The 25,744-nt window shown below is 36.3% G+C and overlaps 1 protein-coding gene across 2 annotated transcripts in view; it reads left to right on the plus strand.

Annotated features, from left to right (window-relative positions):
- Positions 1–25,744, plus strand: part of luzp2 (leucine zipper protein 2) — a 289,918-nt gene that overhangs the window by 146,248 nt on the left and 117,926 nt on the right. For both annotated transcript variants that reach the window (XM_051939245.1, XM_051939242.1), the window contains exons 2-4: positions 212–329; positions 8,131–8,201; positions 19,764–19,845. In XM_051939245.1, coding sequence (XP_051795205.1) covers positions 212–329; positions 8,131–8,201; positions 19,764–19,845 — 271 coding nt within the window. The remainder of the gene's footprint in view (positions 1–211; positions 330–8,130; positions 8,202–19,763; positions 19,846–25,744) is intronic.

Raw genomic sequence — 25,744 nt, forward strand, 5'->3', positions numbered from 1 at the left:
ATTGAAAGGACTGGAAGTTTTTTTTTCTTATTATTTCCTCTCTTTTATTCGTCCAGGGACTGCGCTGAGTAGATATTAGTTTCCCCTACTGCTCTACCCTTTAGCTATAACGATGGCACTTTTAATCCACCTCTTTCTCCCAAGGGTGCCAATAAAGAGTGGATTTTCTCCACGTTTAATGGTTGAAATCTCTTTGTGTCTTTCTCGGCAGACAAAGCTACGATGGGCTGGAGAGGAAGCTGAAGGAAGTGTTCAGCGAGCGGAGCAGCATCCTGCACCAGCTCTCCAAGACTTCAAAGGAGCTGGACAGCATAAAAGGCAACCTTCAGGTGTGGATTTTCACTGTTTCTTCCATCAGAAGCGACCCGTCGACTCCTCTCGTTCGTTTTTCAATCAGCCCGCTGTAAACCCGACTGGATGTTGTTAAATATGAATGAGGGACATGTTTCTCAGTTCAGCAGACCCTCCCGTTGTTACATGTAGAGTAATGTGTTAGCGTTAGCTGCTGAATAATGGAAACCGCTTTAGCAGTTTGTTTACTGTAAATGAAAACGGCTCCACAGAAGAAATGAAATCAAATAGTAACAGGGCTGTTCCAGAGTTGGAGAGTTTGAAAAATAAACCTTCTCTTCTACAATTTTCTGCTTCGTATTCATCAGTAATAATTAATAAACTATCAATATTTATTGTCACAACTGTGAAGCTTTAATTGACTCAGTTGCGACAAACAGTCACCTGACATAAATTCAGGGATTTTTTTTGGGCTGAACTGCAGGATGTGTACGAGTAGATAGAAGACAAGTAAACTTTCCTGCCTGTTTGAAAGGCATGCTATATTTTACAAAAAAACACAAAATGACGCCATTAATCCCATTTATCATAGTTAGACACTGTAAAAACTGAAATACTGGCTGGACTTTTTAGCTTTCTAACAGTTCAACCAAATCTAACTTTAGATTGTGATAATTCATCAAAAGCACTTTTTTTTCTACATCTCATTTTAAAATTCTGCAAAAATAAACCATCTGCTCTAATCAGATTCTGTAAAATGACAAAAATTCTCCATTCATTCTCACAACTATGATGCTTTTAGTGACTCCGCTGCGACAAACGGTCATCTGACAAAAATTCAGCGGTTGTTTGGTTAGTTTGGGTTGAACTGGAGGTTGTGTAGTAGTCAGTGGTAGCATTTCTATTCCATGTTTTATGTGCTGTTTGCTAACCCTACTCTAATCACAGTAACAGGGATGCTAACCCATGCTAATGTTAGCTTTTTCTCAGCAGTAGAAGCTAGATATTTAGTTAGCTGTTACTACTGACCAAGAGGACAAACTGACTGATGGAAAACAGGAAAAAGGAATTTAAAATATTATGTTGATTTAAAAAAAATTCCCAAAAATTACAATGAAAAAAATTAAAGCTGCAAGCAGCATTGATCGGGTCCTCGTGTCCTTACTGGTCAGCGAATCCAAGCATGTCCACCAGGTGGTGCTGCGACTGAGAGTGTATTTTGGCCTATGGCCTTTCTGATGGCGACTATCAAAACTGTCCACCAGCTGGCGCTATCACTGTGACTGTATATTGACCGAGGTGTGTTATCAGGGCCGGACTGTGATCATACATGTAAAGTTTGGGGCAGATTGGAGCACGTACAGGCTAGTTAGACTGTACTTCCTGTTTCATGGCGAATTGTCGAAATTCCACCAGTCGCCATTTCCACACCCTCAGACTTTTGTGGATCATTTTGATAAATTTTGATCACCCACACCTGGTGTACATCCTGGACAAATTTGAGCTCTGTCGGGGTTACCGTGTTTGAGTTTCTAGCTTTTGAAAATGTGCAAAAATAGTTCAAAATATGACAAATAATTCAAAATGACTGACTTCCTGTTGTGTTTCAGGTATGGTTGTCAATTACATTTTTGTGCGTCGGGACGAGTTACTTCTGCCTGCTAGCTTTCATAGCAGTAGGCGACGCTTCCTGGTCGTAGAGTCCGTTTATTTGCATAAATCCCCGAGCCTGAAATCACGTGTTTTCAAGTATTTTTAGGCCTTCAAAATTGAGATTTCAAAAGCGTGAGAAAAAACAACAAAAGAAGAGACTCATGAGGTCCAACACACATTTAGTGCTCAGACCCTAAAAAGAAGGAGATTTAAGTTTCATTTTAACTGTTTTATTTGGACATCAGAGGGGTGAAACAAGAGAAAAATACCATTTTATTGGTTACTCCAGACTTATTTGGTGTTTTCAAGAATTCCTTTCTAATAGATTTTTTTATTTTTTTTTAGATTTGGTCTCAGGACAAGTGCATTCACACAAAAACCACATGTTTTAGTATTTTGTATGTGGATTATTTGAAATTTGATGAGCCAATAGTAAGATCAGCAGGAGGACTGGTTTATTTTTTGAACTTTTGAAGCCGTCAGTCCTGTCACTGCGTGAAGCTGGAATATGTGCACACCGGCACCTAAAAAATAGGTCAACAAGCCGTCCAAACGCACGATCAAACGGAGAAGAAACCCCGGGCGGGTGGGATTTATTCTGGATAAACACTCTGCAGGTGAAGCTGTGACCTCGAGGCGGTAAACATCCGGCGGGTCGACCTCTGACCTCTGATTCACGGCTTTTACCTGCGCCGAGGAGGATAATTAGCGGCGTTTCATGTGACGAGTGTTGCATAATCGTGTTTACAGCCGGTAAGACGCTCTGACAACTGATGTTTGCTGCCCTGTGGGGCTTAGTTTTTTATTTTTTTTATAGTAAAGGTGAACAGCAGGATGCAAAACCCTCGGTGTTGGTGTGACTTAATTGAATCCTCACGAAATAACATCACACAGACACCAGAATATCAGGAAGAAGTGTCATTTTCCATTGTTTTTTCTTTGCTCTTGCTACATATTATCCTGTTTTTGTATAGAAACAAACCCAACTTAACATACAAACATGCTTTGATTCAGTTTAGCCCAAACAGTTGACAATTACGGGGATTTTGCATAAAATAATTGTAAAAATGGGCTCATAAGACGACTTTACACGGATTGTTATGAGGTTTATCAGTTGGTTCTTGCAGATTTTCTCAAGTAGTGCACCTTATTGTGCTCTAGATGTTATCTTTCTGTGAGAATGTCAGTCAAATGTAAGCAAAATGTGCTTTTTTCTGTTGTTTGTCCGTCGCTCTTGTTGATGTTATTCACTCTATACTCAGAAAAATGCCCCACTTTACATAAAAACATGCTTTGTTTAAATTTAGTCTGAAAACCGTTGACAATTAAGATGATTTTGCATAAAATAAGAGCAAAAATAGACTTCTAAGGCAACTTTATGAGGATTATTAGTTGGTTCGTGAACATTTTTTGTAAGTAATGCACCTTATTGTACTCAAGATGTTATAATTCTTTGAGAATATAAGCCAAATGTGTCTTTTTCTGTTGTTGTTTCTTTGCTTTTGCTACATATTATTCCGTTTTTATACACAACTAAACCCAACTTTACATACAAATATGCGTTAATTAAATTTAGGCTGAAAACAGTGACAGAATAAAGGTGATTTTGCATAAAATAAGAGCAAAAATAGGCTTCTAAGGCAACTTTATGAGGATTATTAGTTGGTTCGTGGACATTTTCATAAGTAAAGCACCTTATTGTACTCTAGATGTAATAATTCTGTTATAATTTGACAAAGAAAACATTCATCTCTGAGCTGGATGCTGCACATAACTTCAGTTTAGATCAACCTCATTGCAGCTTTTGGTGATTAAAGACAGGAAGTGAGCAGAACCTGAGCTGTAGATCCATATGTTTTAATCATTCAGCATTTCAGTGTACAGTCTCTGCAAACATACGCGATGCTGGGCGACAGATTGTTCCTCTGCGATGTGTTTGGGCTCCAGGCGCACTCCGCTGGAATCGATAATCAAAGAAGCGATATGTAAACTCCTGGGTTTGGAGATTCGGTCCCTGGCGGCTGGAAACGGGAAGCAGTCCGGCCGCCGTCCTCCCTGGAGGCTGGCTTTGATGTCCGACGCTGGCGTCCATGTCCACCCCGGGCCTGTAGCCGGCAGAGGTCAGGCTCCGTCTGGAAGCGTGGAACAGTCGTGGAACAAATCCATCATCTGCACAAACATGATCAACTTCAGGAGAGAATGAAGTCTGCGGGTGAAGATGCTCGGCGCTGTTAATTTTAACCTCCTGGTGCGTGTCAGAAACATTAATAAATAAAGTTTGCCTGATTTATTCTCCGCTGCAGCTCCTGGGAAGCTGTGAAGCTGATAGCTGGGGGTAAAAGCAGATGTTGTGTAGTTTAAATTCAACGTCAGGATTACAAAACCCGCAGAGAAACTACAGCTCATGAGACAGCTTTAGGTGATTATCATGTTTATCACTTGGTTCTTGGATATTTCTGTGAGAATTTGACAAAAAAAACACAATTATCTCTACGTTTTTTCCTCACTCTTGCTATATATCATCCAGTTTTTGGATATAAAGAAACACATCTTTACATACCAACAGGTTTTAGTTCAGTTTAGCCTGAAAACAAATGACAATTAAAGAGATTTTGCATAAAATATGAGCAAAAATGAGCTCATAAGACAACTTAGGTTGGATGTTTGTGAGGATTATCAGTTGACTCTTGGACTTTTTCTAAAATAATACACCTTATTATCCTCTAGATGCCATTCTGTGAGAATGTAAGCAGAATGTCAGCAAAATGGGCCTTTTTCTGTTGTTTTTTCTGTGCTCTTGCTGTGTATTATTCTGTTTTTGTAATGCAATCATCCTGTTTTGGGATAAATTTAATCACTTTAATCGCTATTATTTCTATTTTACAGAATTTGGAGAACTTTGAGTCATTTTGGGCATTTTTTTTTAACCATTTTGATTTTTTTTTTTCAGTCACTCTGGATCATTTTTTAATCATTTTGGAGAATTTTTATTCCCTTGGAAAGTTTTTGAGTCATTCTTGTTGGATTTTAATCATTTTGGATGACATAAAAGAAGTTTTGAATGATTTTACGGAACTTTAAGTCACTTTGGACAATGAGTTAATCATTTTGAGGAAAAAAAATAACCGTTTAGTTCAGGATTTAAGTCATTTTAGAGAATTTTAACTCCTTTTGGAAGTCTAGTTATGAATGACAGGCTCTCTGATATCACACGCTGTCATTTTAGTCAAATTTTATGTCATTTTGGAAAAATTTTTAACCATTTTGGGAAAGTTTTGAGCCATTTTAGAGAATTCTAAGTCATTTTGTCCAATTTTACGCCCTTTTGGGAACATTTTTGTGAGTTGATTCCACACAAACAGAGGAGAGCGTCCTGATTTAATCGTTCCTGTTCATATTTAACAGAATCAGGAAAACTCTGAGTCACTTTGGAAACATCAGTCAGTTCAGTACTTTTTAAAAAATCTTTTGAAAGATTTTTTTTTGAGTGACTTTAGGAATGTTTCAGTCATTTTTCTACAAATTTTAAGTAATTTTAGTCGATTTTTTAAACCATTTTGGGGGAAAAATATCTCTCTTTGGAAAGGTTTGAAATCATTTTAGTGTATTTTAAGTATTTTTTAAACATTTTAAGTAGTTTTGTTAAAGTTTTTGTCAGTTGATCCCACATAAACAGAGGAGAGCATCCTAATTTAATCAGTAATATTTCTATTTTACAGAATCTGGAGATTTCTGAGTCACTTTGGGAACATTTTGGATGTTTTTTTTGGCATTTTGAAGGTTTTTTGTTTCACTTTGTAAACAATTTGAGTCATTTTGGATGTTTTTTTTGGCATTTTGAAGGTTTTTTGTTTCACTTTGTAAACAATTTGAGTCATTTTGGATGTTTTTTTTGGCATTTTGAGGGTTTTTTGTTTCACTTTGTAAACATTTTGAGCCATTTTTAAATTTTTGGGGGGCATTTTGAAGATTTTTTGGTTCACTTTGTAAATGTTTTGAGTCATTCTCATCAGATTTTAAGACATTCATTTCAAACCTTCCATCTAATGCGAGACCTGAGGGACCTAAATGTAGAATATTGCAGTGATCCAAGAAAAACTAGAAGTGAGGCGGGATTGTTTAGCTTTTAAACGCTGAACGTCTTAATGAGGCGGCATGCAGGCGAACACATCGGTTCATGTGGCGCCTCAGCACCTGCCTGATGGCTCATTATGGATTAGTCGGGGCCTCTGATTGCCTTACAAGGCCTCCCAGATGTTTTTATTTGTTGACTTTAAAAGAAAAACTCAAAGGCGAGAGATGGTTTATCTTCAGATTGTGCTCGGAGGTGATACCCGCAGCAATTAATGCCACATTTCCATAATGCTGCTCTTCGCTTCGAGTAAATCTGAGAATATGAAGAAAAAAGGGATCCGCTGTCGACAACAGAGGATGTATATTCACAGATAATAAGCCACCGCTGAGCTGGAACTCGGCAGCCGTTCCGTCTCCGGTAAACTCGGTGATTTGTGTCGTCTGTCGTCGAGCCGTGAGTCAAACGGACACGTTTCTGGTTCCCGCCACGTCGCTGCTCACACAAATAACGATAAAAGCCGCGGCTGCAAATTCTTTACGGGCCTCGTGTTGTCATCGGAAAACAGGTTTACTGCTGCAAAAACATTTACGGTGCTGCTGCTGCATCCAGACGCCGGAAATCTTCGAATTCTGGACGTTTTCCAGAAAAGCAGAAACGAGAATTCAGCAAACTGTGATGGTTTCCGTTCACTTCAGCGTGACGTAAAACTCAAATTATAGCTAAAACATGCTTAAAATACACGTTTAATCATGCTTTTTGACATGTATTGTGGCATTTTTGCTCATTTTAATCACTTTTGCGTAGTTTTAAAGTCTGTTCTTCAGGCATTTTGGAGATCCGGGAGGTTTTTGTGCCAGAAAACAGACTTTTTCATTTGACATCAGACTTTGTAAACTTCAGTGTAAGGGCGATTATTTACAAGTTCTGCATTTTTAATCAAAACTAAATCCTGAACAGGTTGAGTGGATCACATGAGAGTCACATGAATCTGGAATTAAAGCATGTTTCTATGTAAAGTTGAGCTTGATAGCAAAGAAAAACAGGAAAATATGCAGCAAGAGAGGCTTTTTTTACTCAAATTCTGCTTCCATTCTCACAGAATTATAACATCTGGGCTAAAATAAGGTGCGTTGCTTGAAAATATGTCCAAGAACAGCTGATGAACCTCAAAATCATCTACCTAAAGTGGTCTTATGAGCACATTCTTACATTTATTTTATGCAAAATCACCTCAATTGTCGACTGTTTTCAGGCTAAATTTAATTAAAGTATATGTGATGTTTCTTTCTGTACAAAAATAGGATAATATATAGAAAGAATAAAGAAAAAAACATAGAAAAGACACATTTTGCTGATATTCTGCTTACATTCTTATAACATCTAAAGTACAATAAGGCGCATTACTTGAGGAAATGTCCACAAGCCAACTACTAATCCTCATGAATTTGCCTTAGAAGTCTATTTTTGTTCTTATTTTATGCAAAGTCACCTTAATTGTCGACTGTTTTCAGGCTGAATTTAATTCAAGCATGTATGGATGTAAAGTTGGGTTTGGCTGCAAAGAAAAACAGGATAATACACAGCAAGAGCAAAGAAAAAACTACAGAAAAAGACAGATTTTACTTGCATTCTGCTTACATTTTCACAGAATTATAACACCTGGAGTATAATAAGGTGCATTGTTTGAAAAACTATCCAAGAACCAACTGAGAAACATCATAAACATCCACCTAAAGTTGTCTTATGAGCCCATTTTTGCTCTTATTTCATGAAAAATCACCTTAATCATCGACTGTTTCCCAGCTACAATTAATTTTTATCCAAAAACAGGATAATCTACAGCAAGAGCAAAGAAAAAACTATAGAAAAAAATGATTAAAAAATTCTCTAAATTGACTTAAAATCTGACAAAAATGACTTAAAATGACTCCAAAGTGCTGAAGCTTCAATAAAAACCTGAAAATCCTGTAAAACATTTCTGTGTTTGTTCCTCCAGTCTGCTGCAGCTGCTTTGAAGCTCCTTTCTTTGTATTTTTTATTTGTCGTGCACTATGAAACTGTGTCTTTCCTGGAAAATAATAAAAAGCGGGTGCCTTCTGTTTGTCTTCCAGTCGCTGAAAAACGATGACTCAGTCGCCAAGAAGGACGTTCAGAGGATTCTGGAGCTGAGCCACAAACAGAGGTAAAGTGGGCCGTCAAAGACGCCGTTACCGACGGCGACACGGCGCTCAGAACGCCCTCGAAATGCAGGATAGGAGCTCAAAAGCATCTGTGATACCGAGGGGTGATTAATTAACCACATGTCTGCTGTCGGATTGCTATTAATGCACGATAAAGAGTGAAGCAAAGCACAAATAAAGGGACGTCTCTGGTCTGTTTGAACGCTCCTTGTTCAGGTTTAGGTTTAAAAAAAGAATTATCTGATTAAATAATCTACTTTGTAAGGGGTGTTTTGTTGAATTTCAAGTTTGAAATTCTGTTGTTTGTGCTCATATCCTGCAGAAAAACAAACAAACCTGCTGCTCAAACCAATAAATAGTTAAATTTTACGTAAAAAAAAGATACATTTGATTAGAAAAATGTATAAATTCACCTTCTAAAGGGTAGTTTGTTGAATTCTGAGTTTGAAATTCTGTCATTTGCCCTGAAACAGTTCAATTTGTGGTTTAAAAAAAAATATATTTGATTTAAAACATCTATAAATATGCTTTCAAAGGGATAGTTTGGTCAATTTCAAGCTTGAAATTCTGTTATTTGCCCTAAAATAGTTGAATTTTAGGTTAAAAACGATAGATTTGTTTAACAAAATCTATAAATATACCTTCTGAGGGGTATTCTGTCAAATTTTAAGTTTAAAATTCTGTTATTTGTGCTCAAATAGTTCAATTTTAGGTTTAAAAAATATATTTGATTCAAAACATCTATAAATATGCTTTCAAAGGGCTATTTTGGTGAATTTCAAGCTTGAAATTCTGTTATTTGTGCTGAAATAGTTCAATTTTAGGGTAAATATTTTATTATTTATTTGAAAAAATCTACAAATATACCTTTGAAGGAGTATTTTTGGTAAATTTTGAGTTAGAAATTCTGTTAATTGCACTCAAATAGTTCAATTTTAGGTAAAAAAAAATAAAGATTTCTTGTAAAAAATCTATAAATGTACCTTGTAAGGAGTATTTTGATGAATCTTGAGTTTGAAATTCTGTTGTTTACCTTCAAGTAGTTCAATTTTAGTTTAAAAACAGAATAAATTTTAAAAACTTTTATATCCCTTCTAAGGAGTATTTTGGTTAATTCAAATTTTAATTTTTATTATTTGTCCTCATGTCCTGCTGATAAACATCCAAACCTGCAGCTCAAACCAATACGTAGTTCACTTTTAAGTTAAAAAACGATGCATTTGGTTTAAAAAAAACTACAAATGTACCTTCTAAGGGGTATTTTGGTCTGAAATTCTGTTATTTGTGCTCAAATAGTTCAATTTTAGGGTAAAAAAAAGTGATATATTTGATCAAAAAGCTCTATAAATGTACCTTCTGGGGGGTATTTTGATCAATTTAAAGTTAAAATTCTGTTATTTGTTCTCATACGCTGCAGAAAAACATCCAGTCCTGCAGCTCAAACCAATAAATAGTCAAATGTTAGGTTAAGAAATAATATATTTGTTTAAAAAGGTCTATGAATGCACCTGCTATTTTGGTAAATCTGGAGTTGAAATTTAGTTATTTGTGCTCATATGCTGCAGAAAAACATCCAGTCCTGCAGCTCAAACCAATTAGCTCCTGCACCGTGGGTTAGTTTTGGACGGGTTCAGGTCACCCCGACTCTGAAGCCATGTTTTGTTCAAATTCAAGAGTTTTTAAATCTGTTTTTGCTCTGATTCATCCTCCTCCTTCTCCATGGCAACGGCGGCCAAAGCTTCTAGCGTCTTTCTGAGCCGTCGGAGCGCGTTTCCTTCAGCTGACATGATTAAAATCCATGTTTGTAGCGTAAACCTAAAGCAGAGCTACGTTACTACAGAGGCTGACATTAAACATTCATGAGCAAATGAGCAGCAATCGTATTAAAACCAACAAAAGCAAAGAGTTTAATATTCAAACATGCTGCTAATCTGCTTCGCTAAGACTCAAGATGTTAGAATTCAGTGAGAACGTAAACAGAATGTAAACAAAATGTGTCTTTTTCTGTATTTTTTCTTTGCTCTTGCTATATATTATTCTGTTTTTCTTTGCAATCAAACACACCTTTATGTACAAAGATGTTTTAATTAAATTTAGCCTGAAAACAGTCGACAATTAAGGCGATTTTACGTAATAAGAGCAGAATGGGCTCATAAGAAAATTTCAGTTGGATCGTTATGAGGATTATCAGTTGGTTTTTGGACATTTTCTCAAGTTATGCACCTTATTAAACTCTATTTGTTATAATTCTGTGCTCAGATCACATCTGATTAACTCTGGTTTTACATGTCAAACGTCTGGCAGAGAATAGAGAGAGCATCTTCATGTTCGAAGACGGAGAAAATAAGGTTTCAGTGCCTTCACAAACAATGACTTATTCATTATTATTGATGGGGGTTGTTCTGAGGTGTTGTCTAGTTTGTCTGTCTGCAGCCGAGCAGGTAGACGATGCATAATTCAATCATGAATCCTAAAATGTAAACATACATCAGCTTTAGATTGAAAAAAAAACCTTAGAAGGTATATTTATAGATGTTTTAGATCAAATATATTGTTTTTTTAACCTACAATTGAACTATTTGAGGGCAAAGAACACAGTAGTATTCACCAAAATACCCCTTGGAAGGAATATTTTTGAAACACAAAAGGACAAAAACGAGACACAAAACAACCAAAGCTAAAAACAAAATAACAAAAAAAAGACAAACGTTAAACAGCGTAAAAAAAATGGAGAAACGACAAAAATTACACAAATGACACAGACGAGACAAATGACAAAAGTGGGAATCAAAATGTCAAAAAATTAGACAAACGACACAAAACAAAAAGACACAAAAAATTCAGAAAGTGACAAAAATGGACAGACAAACAGACAAAAAATGACAAAAGCAAAAAACAAAATGACAAAAAAGTAGACAATAACACAAGTGAGAAACAACAAAAACGAGAAACAAAACAGCACAAACATGAGACACATTAGAGACAGAAACAACAAAAACAATACAAAATATAACAAAAAAGAGACACAAAAGTGTGACACAAAATGACAAAAAATTAGACAGAAGTTACAAAGTGTCATAAAAATGAATAAACAAGACAAAAAATTATACAAATGACAAAGGTGACAAAAAACAGGAAAGCAACACAAGAAAGACAAAAAATACAAAATGACAAAAATGATCCGCGAATCAAGCAAAACGACAAAAAATTAGACAAATGACAGAAGTCAGACAAAAAGAAACAAAATGTTACAAAAATGAGACACAAAACAAGACAAACGACACAAAACAAAAAAAGAGACAAAAAACTTTGACAAGAGTTACAAAGCGACACAAAAATGGACAAACGACAAAAAATTACACAAAAATTAGACAAAAAATTCAGAAAGTGACAAAAAGGGACTGACAAAAAATGCCAAAAGCAAGAAACAAAATGACAAAAAAGCAGACAATAACACAAGTGAGACAAACAGAAACAAGAAACAAAATACAAACATGAGACACATTAGAGACAGAAACAACAAAACAATACAAAATATAACAAAAAAGACACAAAACAACAAAAGTGTGACACAAAATGACAAAAAAATTAGACAGAATTTACAAAGTGTCATAAAAATGAACAAACAAGACAAAAACTACACAAATGTCAAAGGTGACATAAAATAGTGAAGCAACACAAGAAAGACAAAAATACAAAATGACAAAAATGATCCGCGAATCAAGCAAAACGACAAAAAGTTAGACAAATGACAGAAGTCCGACACAAAAGAAAAACAAAATGTTACAAAAAGTTACCAAAATGAGACACAAAACGAGACAAACGACACAAAACAAACAAAAAATTGACAAAATAGCTACAAAGCGACACAAAATGGACAAACGACAAAAACGAGACAAAAAATTGCTCAAATGACACGAGACCAAAAATTACAAAAGCTAAAAACAAAACGACCAAAAGATAGACAAAAACCACAAGTGAGTCTAAAAGGAAACGCAAAACGACAAAAACTAGAAACAAAATGCCAAAAACATGAGACAAACGACAAAAGTCCGACAAAAAGACAACAGAAGAAGAGAAAATATTACAAAAATAAGACACAAAAGAACAATCTGGTATTTTACTTTCTGATCCAAACAGCTTGTCATGGTCTAGAAATGATTTTAAATTTATAGTTTTACTAAATTACAATCTGCAGTTCATGTCTTCTCTGGAAGTTTTACACTTTAAGGGACAAACTGGACCCTCTGGAGGACCACTTTTGGCCCGCGGGCCTCATGTTGGACACCTCTGATTTAGAAATGGTTTTTAGACGCTGTCAAAAATCTGGCAGAGAATAGAGAATCTTCAGAAGATCAGCTTTGAAGTCCTTGGAATAGAGACTTGTTATGACTGATGCGGGTTATTCTGAGCTGTTGTCCGGTTTGTCCGTCTGTCTGCAGCTGGACCATGCATAATTCAACCATAGATCCTGCCTGTGTGTTCCAAAAGGACGGCCTGTCTGCTGCTTTGTGCATCGAGCGTCTGTGATTTTCATCTGTTTTTGCAAGCGGGCTAAAAAGAGAAAGCGTTTACGTAAAGCGCCGGAGCAGTTGGGATTGTCTGATTAACGTTGTGTGTAATGAGTCTGTTAATGATCGGCGGTCGTTGGCGGCCTCGGCGCTCTCCGAAATGTCAGCCTGATTGAAGTCCGGTCTCCTGTGTGCCGGGTCCTGATAGGCGATCGATAGCCTATCAGCAGCCCGTGGCAGCTCTCACATGTCATCAGGCTAAAAACCATAAAGCAGCAGCAGCAGCTCGGCTCCGTGTCGCGGTTTTATTTCAGATATTTTTGTTCCTCCAAATGTTATTAATCCACCCTTGGAGTTCCTTCTGCCAGCTGAGATTACTGGAAGACTCCATCAGGCAGCAGGCCGACAGGTGATTCATTGCAAGTCATTTATTTTTGACAACTCTTAACATAGATTTGATTGCTTTCTGAATTTTTTTTTTTTTTTTGGCCAGAAAACTGCAGCGAAACAAAAAACAAAGTTGTGTGCAGATAGTGAAGGTTTTAAAACAGCAGCAATTAGTGCAGCTTTAGTTTAACCTGCTCCAAATGAGTAAATCTCACCTTAGCTGGGGTCTTTTTCTGTCAGTTTTCATCTCGTTTGTACTAAAGATGTGTGTTTTTTTTAGGGTCAGTGCTGGTTATTGGTAATCAAGAAAGAACGATAGATAAGTGATATTTGAAACCGATATAAATTAAATGTGACATTTTAACAGCATGTGACATCAGAGAACCTGACATTCATGACTAGACTTCTTCAGCAGTGAGGATGATTATAACTAAATAAGTAAAATAGAAATATTAGTGATTAAATTAAGACATTCTCCTCGGTTTATGTTGGATCAACTGACAGAAATGTTTCTAAAGACTTAAAATTCTCTAAAATGACTCCAAACTTTTCCAAAATGTTTCAAAAATTGTCCAAAATTGGCGACTTTGACAAAAATGGTTCAACAATTTTCTAAAATGACTCGAAATGAATCAAAATTCTCCAAAATGTTTAAAAAAAAATTCAAAAGTGACTCAAAAAACCTTCAGTGGTTAAAAAAATTGTCCAAAATAACTTAAAATAGAACAAAAATGACACTCTTAATTCTCCAAAGTCTATAAAATAGAAATGTTAGTGATTAAATTGTGTTGCTGTTTATGTGAGACTGACTGACAAAAATGTTTCTGAAAGGACTTAAAGTTCTGTAAAATGGCTCAAAACTTTTCCTAAAAAATGACTCAAAATTTGACAAAAATGACTCATCGATTCTCTAAATTACTCAAAACATTTCCAAAGTGAGTAAAAAAATCTTCAAAATGGTGAAAAAACCCCAAACAAAATGGCTCAAAATGTTTGCAAAGCGAATCAGAATTCTCCAAATTTTCAGAAATATAAATAAATCAGGATGCTGTTCTCTGTTTATTTGGGAGCAAATGACAAAAATGTTTCCAAAAAAAGTAAAAATTCTCTAAAATGACTGGAAACCTCGACAAAGCGACTCAATTTCCCCCCCAAAATGATTAAGTAATTGTCCAAAATGACTTGAAATCCTCTAAAATGACTCCAAATTTTCAGAAATGACTATTTTTCCTCAAAATGGTGGAAATAAATAGCTTAAAATCTGATGACAATGACTCAAACATTTCCCGAGTGATTCAAGATTCTCCAAAATTAAAGACTTTTTCGAAATGACTCAAATAAATCTTCAAAATGACTAAAAAAAAATCCCAAAATGACTCAAAATTTTTCCAAAGTGACTCTGAATTCTCCGGGTTCTATAAAATAGAAGTTTTAGGGATTAAATTAGGACGCTCTGACAAAAATGTTTGCAAATTCTCTAAAATGACACAAAGTTTTCCAAAACAGTTAAAAATTCTTCAAAATGATTAAAAACATGTCCAGAGTGACTCAAAAAAATCCAGAAAGTGGTTTAAAAAATTGTCCCAAACTGAGATTGATCAGTTTGTCTCGTGCAGTTCTTCTCTATTTTCTTAATATCTCTGTTTTGTCACTTTTAGCGTCCACTAAGGTCCAGATCTTAAAGCTTTATTATTAATTATTGTTTTCTGGAGCCTGCTTCAGGGTAATCTACGCTATGCTAGCGGCTAACTTAGCCGCTAGCGTAGCATTAGCTGCTGCCAGAGAAACTAACTTCCTGGTTTCTTGTTCAGACATTTCTGAGACCACAGAGTGACGACGGACAGAGAGAGGAGGATATATTGAATTGAAGTAGAATTTAACGCTCACAGAACAAAGATATGAGAATAAAACCGGATGTCTTTAACTCAATTCAAATATTAGCTGTAGCTGAACTCCGGCGGTATATAAAATCTGTACGACTCCAACGCTGAGCTGCGGCGGTTTACGGCGATCGTATACTTTTAAATCCGCGGCCACGCCTCAAACGGTTAACTCGCCGCCGCTGCTGCTGCTTGTAATCTAGCTGGGCTGCCTTGTGATGCGTTTCTGAAAACCACTGACCCACATCACTCGCCTGCTCCATTCATAATTCATTGTGCGTTTCTGTTATCTGTGCACGGGGGCATCAAACGGCGCCCAAATGCCCGTTGCATTCTAATGCGGCAACATTTAAATTTTATGTTGAACGCGTGACGAATGCAGCGGCCGCCTTAATACGGCACGCTTGGAGTCAGACTCTACATAATACAACACGAGCACGTCTTCACGCTTAATCCAGGGGCCGTTTTTAGTCGTGTGCTGAGCATTAAGTTACAGATAGTCTCATCCTTAACAGTCCAGCCCTTTTAGGTGAAAAGGGAACTGGGTAAGCTGGTCCTGATGGTATCAACCTGCTCCACTCAGCTGTAAGACATCCTCACATACCTGCACAGCCTCGCCACGACATCCCAGACAAAAGATATCAACCGTGAGAGAATCGTGGTGATGTCTTTGGTCTTGGCTCTGAATTGGGTTCGGGTTGAGCACGATGCATAATTCAGTCATAAATCCTAAAATATGAATGTAAATCAACTGAAAATTCACCAAAATACCCCCTTGCAAGGTGTATTTATGGACTTTTTTAATCAAATAAATCTGTCTCTAACCTAAACTTGAGCTAGGTGTTGGTCTGAGCTGCAGATTGTGTGTTTTTCTGCAGCATATGAGCACCAATAACAGAATTTCAAACTTGAAATTCGGCAAAATGCTCCTCAGAAGATATAGTTGTAGATTTTTTTTAAATCAAAGAAATAATTTTTCAACCTAAAGTTGAGCTATTTGAGGACAAATAACAGAATTTCGAACTTAATATTCACCACGACACTTCTTGGAAGGTATATTATTGAGGCTCAAAATGACAAAAATGAGACGCAAAGCACAAAAGCTAGAAGCAAAATGGCAAAAAAGAGAAGAGACAAATGTTAAAAATGCATCAAAATAATGGACAAATGACAAAAACATGACACAAATGTCACTAGACAAAAAATTATAAAAATTAGAATCAAAATGACAAAAAATTAGACAAACGACAAGAAGCAAAACAAAAAGAGCCAAAAAAATTGGACAAGAAATTTAGAAAGTGACAAAAAATAAATGGACAGACGACAAATATTTGACAAAAAGTGACAAAAGAGGAGACGTCCCACTGATTCCTGTGACTACAGACCTGAAGCCCTCACTTCTCACAGCATGAAGACACTCGACAGACCGGTCCTTTGTCATCTAAAGCCCACTACACATTGTGTGATTTTTGGACGTCCCAGAACAAAGAAAACAACCGAGCCGATGTCTTTGGGCTCAAAATCGGAGGTCCTACGTCGGACTGTGAGACAGGTTCAAGGACGGCTGTTGTCATGGTCTTGCGTGGAGGTAGTTTTAACATGTTTTAACTGTGTACACTTTACCAGACTGTGGAGGTCAGTGCTTTGTTCTTTGAGGTTGTGTTAGGTAGGGCTGGACCCGAATATCCCGAATATCCGAATATTCATTCGCTATGGCAGTATCCGGATATTAATTTTGGTATCCCCCCCCTCCCCCCCGTCGAATGTTACCGGGCGGAATGAATATTCGGCATTACTGTCTTCCCTCCGCCTTCGGCCCACTTCAGCTCATCCATTCGTGTTTCTTACCACCACCCGACTCTGACGTCACGCTTCACTTTGTTGCATAAACACAAGACAAGATGCCGAAGACAAAATTTGCATCCGGGAGTCCAGACGAATGGATCCAAATGTTCGGGCCGTCCCCCCCGTTGGATGTTACTGGCCGGAACGAATGTTTGGATATTCGTCTTTAATAGGGCCCGAATATCCGGAGACCAGAAACCACTATTCACTATTCGCCCTAGTGTTAGGGGGAAGATGCTCGCTCCAGGGACAGAAACCGGCTGAATAAGGTGATCAAGAAGGCTAGAATCAGCCCAACAGGTGGCTGAGGTGAGAATGCTCAGGAATCTTGACTCCATTACGAGCAATGCTTCTCACCGTCTACACAATCTGGAGTTGTTTAGGGAGAGAACCTTCAGCCATAGATTAACTCCTCCTCAGTGCAGCAGAAAGTCCTCTTTACCAGCTGCACTCCGGCTCTTCAATTCACACTAATTAACATTCATACTTCAACCTTTGAGTTACATGCTGTGCATATGTTTTAACTTTTAGGATTTTCTAACTTATATGCTGTGTATATGGTTATACTTGATGGCTATTAGTGTTGGTGTTTTGTCATTTTTATGGGTTTTCTGCATACTAACATGCTGCTGTAACATGTATTTTCCTGTAAAGTGTTACTCTGTTCTATTACCAGCTGCACATCTATTGGAAAAACTCATTTTGAATGCAAAAGATTAATGGAAAAAGTGCAGGTTTTGATACCAAAGAAGAAGAAAAAAATCAACCATGAAAGTGTAAAAAAAAGGCAATTTACAGCACTGTTGGCTACAGATACTGAACCAACACCCCCCTCCATCACTCCCTAATTGCATAATCGATACGTTAATGTTGCCGTTGTTGCATTATTCATCCTTGCGGTCGCTCAGGTGAAGCCAATTTTGATGTCTGTGCACAAACAAAATGCGCTTCTAACTTTAAAATCGCAGCGTTTATTCAGCATCTTTGTTTACTGCTTTCCATAATTGCGCGTTTCCTTCATGCAAATACGTTCGTGATTAAATCGGCGTCTTTTCGAACACGTGGAATGTCTTTAAAATGACACCAGGAGTCAGCTGCTTTTGTTTTCAGGTCATTGTAGAGGGAACACTGCTCTACACAAATTAGAAAACCACGAGTGATTAGTTAGACCTTACAGCTTTCCATAAGTGGATCAAAAATTACCATAAAATCAATGTGTTTTTAAGCTATTTTTTGACATTTTGGTTGAGAATAATCATTTATATTATTGTTTGTATTATATTTTGGTCCACACAAAGATAATTTCATGTTTGAAATAAGTTAATTTTTCACTTTATATCAGATTTTGAACATTTTCTACACCACTCTGATGTAGAATGGCACCTCACTGTCATTCTGCTATGGAGCTAGAAAGCTACGAAACACACATGTAAAATTTTGTTTTGAAGGACCTGGAATTTGTCCGAACTCATTCAAAACTTGTTTGAAATTGCTTGAAACTTGTCTAAAATAACAGTATCATGTCCAAAAGGGGAAAACATTGTACAAAATGGCTCAAAAATTGTATGAAATGACTAAAATTTCACCAAAAGAATGCTAAATCTTGTCCCAGTTTGTCCAATTTGTAGCACCTCACTGTCAGTAAGTTAGCTATCTGGTGTTAGCTAGCTAAAAAAATAGGCTAATTTGATGGTACATGATATCACAAACTCTTTCACACAAGATTCATAAATGTGCAAGTAAAGTAAATATATACAGTAATTATATTCCTGACAGCCACAATTCACAGGTTTCCATGAGTTTCTATGGGAATGAATATGGTTTGTTTTTGAGCCACTTATGGAAGCCTGGGATAGAAATACAGACATTATAATTTCTTAAAAGGCATAAATGCTAACTTAAAAATTTTAATGGAATACCTGGAATATGAAATGATAACTTTTCACGACAAAGATATTGTAAGAAAATTGCCTGACCGGGTCTAAACTGGCTGAAAATTCTCTAAAATGATTCTAAACTTTAACAAAACAACAGTTTTTGTAGTGAATGCCTTAAAAAGTGACAAGATTGACTCCAAACATTTCCAAAGTGATTCAAAATTCTCCAAAATGATTGAAGATGTTTCCAGAGTGAATAAAAAAAAACGTCAAAATGGTCAAAAAAATTTTTTAAATGACCCAAAGTGTTTTAAAAGTGATTCTGAATTCTTTAAAATAAAGATGGGAGTGATTAAATCAGGATGTTCTCCTCTGTTTATGTGGGATCCACTGACAGAAAATGTTTTCCCACTTTTCCAAAATGATGAAAGAATTATCTTAAAATGGCTAAAAAATGACTCAGTTCTCTACAGTGACTTAAAACCTTTACAAATGAGTCAAATGTTTTTCAAAATGATGAAATGTCCAAAATGACTTAAAATTTGACAAAAGGACTGTGAATGTGCATGTATGTTGAAATATATCAGTTTGATGTAATTTTGTTTGAGGTAAAAAACGTAGATAATATTCCATGTGTCAGGTCTTGCTGTGTAAAATAATCTTCCTGACGAATGATACTTCTGACATAGTGTGTGTGGTCCACAGTGAATATATTCCTGACAGCCACAAATCCTAAGAATCACAGGTTCTATGAGATTCCATCAGAAATGCCTACGGGTATTTTTGACCCACTTATGGAAGCTCAGGGTGGTCAAACAAACATAATGATTCCTTTAAAAAAATATAAAAACTAACCTAATAGTTTAAATGGAATGATATCAAAAGCGTGTTTTTGAGGAGTACCTGGAATGTGAAATGAAAGCAGCAGTTCATTCCAAAAATATTTCAAGAAAACGACTTTAAATGGTTCGTTTCTGACCCACTTATGCCTCTGAGGGTTAAGGAGGTCGTTTTACAGGACGACGTGCAAACGGGCTGTTTCTCACTTCGCTCTCTCTGGACAGGGAGGAGATGAAGTCCCTCCAGGCGGCCTTGCAGAAGCAGCTGGACGAGGCCAACGAGCGAGCGGAGAAGCAGCAGGCCACGGTAAGACGGATCTGACCCGAGCGCCATCATCCAGCTAACCGTCCTCCTCTAACCGTCACACAGTGATCCACTCTCATTACCCAGCAGCCACCTCTCAGCCCCGTCCCTCAGCAGATAATGGAAACGCTCTCTCCACATTTTTAGTCCAAACAGCAGCCCAGAACACAAACACATTAACCTTGCTATCGTTTATAACCCAGAAAAGCAGCAAATTGGCACATTCGAGGAGCTTAATTGGCTTAATTGACATAATTAGCAGACTGAAATAGCTGCTGATTTGATCAACAAATCAATTAAAGAACTAATCAGTTTTTACTCCAGTCATTTCTAATGTAATAATTTGTTAAGCCTTCCTTGTTTATGGAGATGATGGGTATTTATTAAAAGTATTTGTAGGAAAGGAAATTAAAGCTGTCTCTGTAATGTTATCGTTCTCTGCAGTTAAACCTGATTCAGGATTATGTGTGTTTCTGACACTTCAAATCAGAACTTCTCCATTTATTTCTGCTGCTTTAGCTGCTGCTCCATGCACATAGTAGTCAGGTAAAGTTGTGTTTTGTAAAGTTTTTGTCAGGTTTTAATCCATAATATGTTAATTTCTTTGGTAAATTCACTCCTTAAATAACTCTGAAGGGTCTTAACCCCAATTATACTGGTAACACCAACCATCATCCTTTTTCACTGGAGGGCACTTTGATGGAATGAATGTTGAATGCAGTGACTTGACTATTTAATCTTGTTATAGTGCATGAATACGAAATTATTCATGAGATTGAAAGCTTGAATCTGTGTTTAATTTGTCTCATTTAACATTTGTTGTAATGTAAAGCGAGTTATACCTTTTTTCAACAGGTGCTATATAAATACTTATTAATAATAGTAGTATTGTTATTATAGTATAATATGTTATAGTATGTTAATGTTACAGTATAATACTGTATGTTACAATATAGTATGTTGTCGTATGTTGCAGTATAATATGTTATAATATAGTACACGATAGCACAGTATGTCATAGAATTACTAATGATATTTTTATTAGACAGGGTGGGACATATATTATTACATAACATACTATAGTATAGCATATTATACTATAGCATTCTGTAATATAACATACTATACTACAACATATACCATAACATACCATACTACAACATACTATACTGTACCATATTATACTATAAAATACTACACTATAACATATTATTTTATAGCATATTATGTTAAAAATTATACTATAAAATTTTATACTATAATATACTATACTAAAGCATTTATACTATATTATACAACAACATTATATACTGTAACATTATACTACAACCAACTATACTACAACATGCTATACTCTGACATACTACACTGTAAAATACTATAAAGGAAAATAATATACTATAACATATTATATTATAGTGTATGATACTACAACATTATAGTATAAGATTTTATACTAAAACCAGCTATACTACAACATTCTATACTATAACATACTATACTGTAAAATACTATACAGTAAAATAATATACTATAACATATTATACTATAGTGTATTATACTCCAACATTATAGTATAAGATTTTATACTAAAACCAACTATACTACAACATTCTATACTATAACATACTATACTGTAAAATACTATACAGTAAAATATTATACTATAACATTATTATGTTATAGCATATTATGTTAAAAATTATACTATAAATTTTAAACTATAATATACTATACTAAAGCATTTTATACTATATTATACTACAACATTCTATACTGTAACATTATACTACAACCAACTATACAACATGCTATACTCTGACATACTACACTGTAAAATACTATACAGTAAAATAATATACTATAACATATTATACTATGGTGTATTATACCACAACATTATACTATAAGATTTTATACTAAAACCAACTATGCTACAACATACTATACTGTAAAATACTATAACATACTGTACAATAACATACTACAGATTTGTTACTCCAGTAGCTGGGAAATGTTGGAGAAGCTTCACACATGTAGTAAAAGGGTTGTATTTTTAGCCAAATGTGATATTTAGTAAATCTAACCAAGTTAAACTTCACTAAGCCTCTGACATGCAGATATACAGTAGATATAAACCTGATATTTCATTAAAACTCATCACAGAGTTTAGTGCTTAAACTTGGAGTGCACATTTTTATTTTTTTTAACCAATGATCAACCATCAATGACTGATCAATTTAGAGTGAAGTGCAGTGGTCATTGTACCATTTGCTTATTATGTCATTTATAACCACAGACATGTAATATTTGCCACAAGAACATCTCCAGTTGCTACTGCATTAGAGAAACACTGTCCTCAAAAAGTAAAACTCCATTAACTGCAGCAGAAGTCTTTGTCATGGCGCTCCCAACACAGAACTGTAGTCCTGACTGTCTTTACAGTGTTAAACACAGCAAACAAACTGCAGTCTCACTTCCAATTAAACAGTCAGTGGCACAACCAGGTAGTGCAGCTAAGCTACAAAACATTATCTGACGTGAAAGTCGTTCGTCGTTCGGTTAACATATTTTCAATTATTCAAATCACGAACTGCAGTTATTTGATTTAGGATTAATTAAGTAACATTTATAGCTTATAATGAGCAAAACCTATACTATTAACAATGAGGGAAAATGAAACGTGAGTGTAAATGTGTCTCGCTGACATCACTTATTTCCCATCATGCATCACTGTTTGTTCCTTACAAAATGTTTATGAGAATTTTGTTAAGGTGCAGAGGAGTGTAACTATTGGTTGATGAGGTTTCGGTAAATTGAATTGAAAGATAATTCTGAATATGTTACAATTTAAAAACATGTGCTTCTGTAAGCGGTTTGGTGGCACAGATTAATCCAGTTCATTTACTGCTAACTCCTGCTTGCCCGACAGTTTTCATGGCTGCAGCATTAATATTATAATGTAATTAAAAATCTCTCCTGAGTCTGATTGTTTCGCTGTTTGGAGGCAACTGAAAGTGCGAACACAAACAAATAGTACTGAGAAATAAAGACACTGTTCCACTGAGTGCATTTAAGGTACACTGCCGCCGGTCCATGGAGGCGTTTTTGTGTTAATGCAGATTCTCCATCTTACTGTATTTGTCTCCTCACACTATTCGGAGACCTTCTCTTGTTCCGCCACCAAACTCCTTATCATCAAATCAGCCTGAATGCTGTCTGGCTGCAGTGACAGCTACAGCCCCGGAGCGCCTTCTGGGATTTTCAATATATGCTAATGAAAAGCCAGTCCTGTAATAGTCCCGGCTTCTCATGCACAGTCACGACATTTAATATGCGCCGTGACATTACAATCGACAATCAAATCATCTGCGCGCCGCGAGATAAACAATAGTACAGTAACGTTTCCGGCAACATTCCTGCCGTTTTCCTTGGACGAGTGACGAATCCCCGTTTCTGGGTTTTATGGCGTGTCGTTTGACATTTATGTTCTGCTAAATGGTATTTATCACCTCTGCTGAGATTCGAGATTAAAACCAAACGCCTCGGCAGCATGCAAATGCCACCCGCGGTCACCAGAATGATGAAATACTGGGGAGAAAACATGGTTTAGAATCGTTATTTTTATGCAGAATTTACTGGCAAATCAGCATTTCCAGAAACCTTGCAGAAAATTGAAAGTGCATCGGTGCCACAAGTATTTATTGTAACTTTTATTGAGGAGAAATCACAAAAAAACAACAATAAAAGTGACAAAATATGTTTCTGGTATGAGGATTTCTTCCTTTGCTTTTAGTGGGTGACTCCAACAGTAAATACAATGAGTCTGTGCTGCCTTAGACAGAAATCTGAACACTCTTCTGCTATTTCTGACCCTTTTTTTTAAACGCTCGTGTTGTTTTAAGTTCAAAAATGACCCATAGAACCAGTCTAGAACCAGAACACAACCAATCTAAAAACAGGACACAACCAGTTTAAAGCTAGAACACAACTAGTCTAGAACCAGGAAAAAACAGTCTAAAACCAAGACACAACTAGTCGAAAACCAGGACATAACCATTCTAGAACCAATCTACAATGAGTACACAATCAATCTAGAACCAGGGCACAACCAGTCTGGAACTGATACACAACTAGTGTAGAACCAGTACTTAGCTAATCTAGAACCAGGACACAACTAGTCTAGAATCAGGACAGAATCAGTCTAGAACCAGGAAACAACTAATCTAGAACCGCGACATAACCAGCCTAAAACCAGAACACAACCAGTCGAGAAAGAATAGACAACCAATCTAGAACTAGGACACAACCATTCTAGAACCAGTACAAAACCAGTCTAATACCAGGGCAAAACCAGTCTAGAACCGGAACAGAATCAGGACACAACTAGTGTAGAACCGGAACACAACTAATGTAGAACCACTATGCAACCAGTCTAGAACCAGAACAGAACCAATCTAGCACCAGTACACAACTAGTCTAGAACCAGGACGCAATCAGTCTAGAACCAAAACAGAACCAGTCCAGAACCAGGACAGAACCAGTCTAGAACCAGAACAGAACCAGTCTAGAACCAGGACAGAACCAGTCTAGAACCAGGACAGAACCAGTCTAGAACCAGGCGGGTCATTTGTGACCCTTAGGACAAGGGAGATGTACAGGATGTTGTTCAACATAAACGTCTCTCCTGCCGAGTATATTAAACCCCAGTTACCAAACTGCGTAGAATAAATTAATTGCTGTTTTCCTCTCAGTTCTTATCACTTTGGCGCTGGTGAGTTTCCTTTGGTGTTGGCTGCAACCTCTTTGGTCTGAGCCAAAATTCCTCTGTGCAGCAAAAAGCCTGAGTATGGCCAATGAGATTCCAGCCAGTCTCTACCGCGGGCAGTGTTCTGCATGAGGAGGATTTTTCCTTTTTTTTTTTCTCTTTTGCTCTGAGTGTGCGTTTGGTGATTTTTGCACTTCAGAAGCTTTAGTATATGTATAAATATTTAAATTTTTTGCAAGCGGGGTTCCTCTCCAACTTCTTGGTGCAGAATCCTCCTTTCAAATGCAGAGTTGGTGCAAGTGCAGGGCAACTCACAGCTACTTTTTTACCTGTTTATATCTTTGTGTCATTTGCTTTGTCCAATTAAACGCCAAAAATTTAAAAAAGATATTAAAATTTGCGCTTTTGTTTTGATCTAAACTGAAATATCTCAGCAGATAATAAATGGACCGGTTTCAAATTTGGTACAGATGCTTATGAGGCTCAGAGAATTAAACTTTTTGTTGTTTTCAGTAAAATCTCTATTTCTAGCGGACAAATTATGTTAGAAATTGGTTACAGATGTTCATGTCTCATTCAGGTTGAATACTATTAGCCGTGGTTGAAACTTAACTTTGATTTATGGATAAAGACTTGACGTTAATTGGCTGACATGCCAAATTAAGATAGCTTATATGCTAAAAGGTCAGAGTTTCTGCTTAGCAGTTGTTAGCATGTTAGCATACTGACATTAGCATTCTGCTCAAAGTACCACTGCCCCTGATCACACCTTTACAAAGCTGCTAGTATGGCTGCTAGTTTAATTTTAACACTGAAGTATAAATTATCGTTGTTTTCAGTAAAATCTCGATTTCAATCTGACAGATTTTTTTAAGAATTAATTAAATATGTTTCTGTTTTAATCAGTTTGAATACTGTTAGCTTTGATTAAAAACTTAACTTTGATTTATGGATAAATACTCAGAAAATTAATGACGTTAGAAGGCTAACGTGCAAAAAATAGGAATGTCTGCTTAGCTGTTGTTAGTATGTTAGCATACTGACATTAGCATTTAGCTCAAAGCACCACTGCATCGGAGTACACCTTTACAAAGCCGCTAGCATGGCTGCTAGTTGATTTCTAATGCTGAATTA

This window comes from Acanthochromis polyacanthus, chromosome 2, assembly GCF_021347895.1.
Source record: "Acanthochromis polyacanthus isolate Apoly-LR-REF ecotype Palm Island chromosome 2, KAUST_Apoly_ChrSc, whole genome shotgun sequence".
Lineage (NCBI taxonomy): Eukaryota > Metazoa > Chordata > Actinopteri > Pomacentridae > Acanthochromis > Acanthochromis polyacanthus.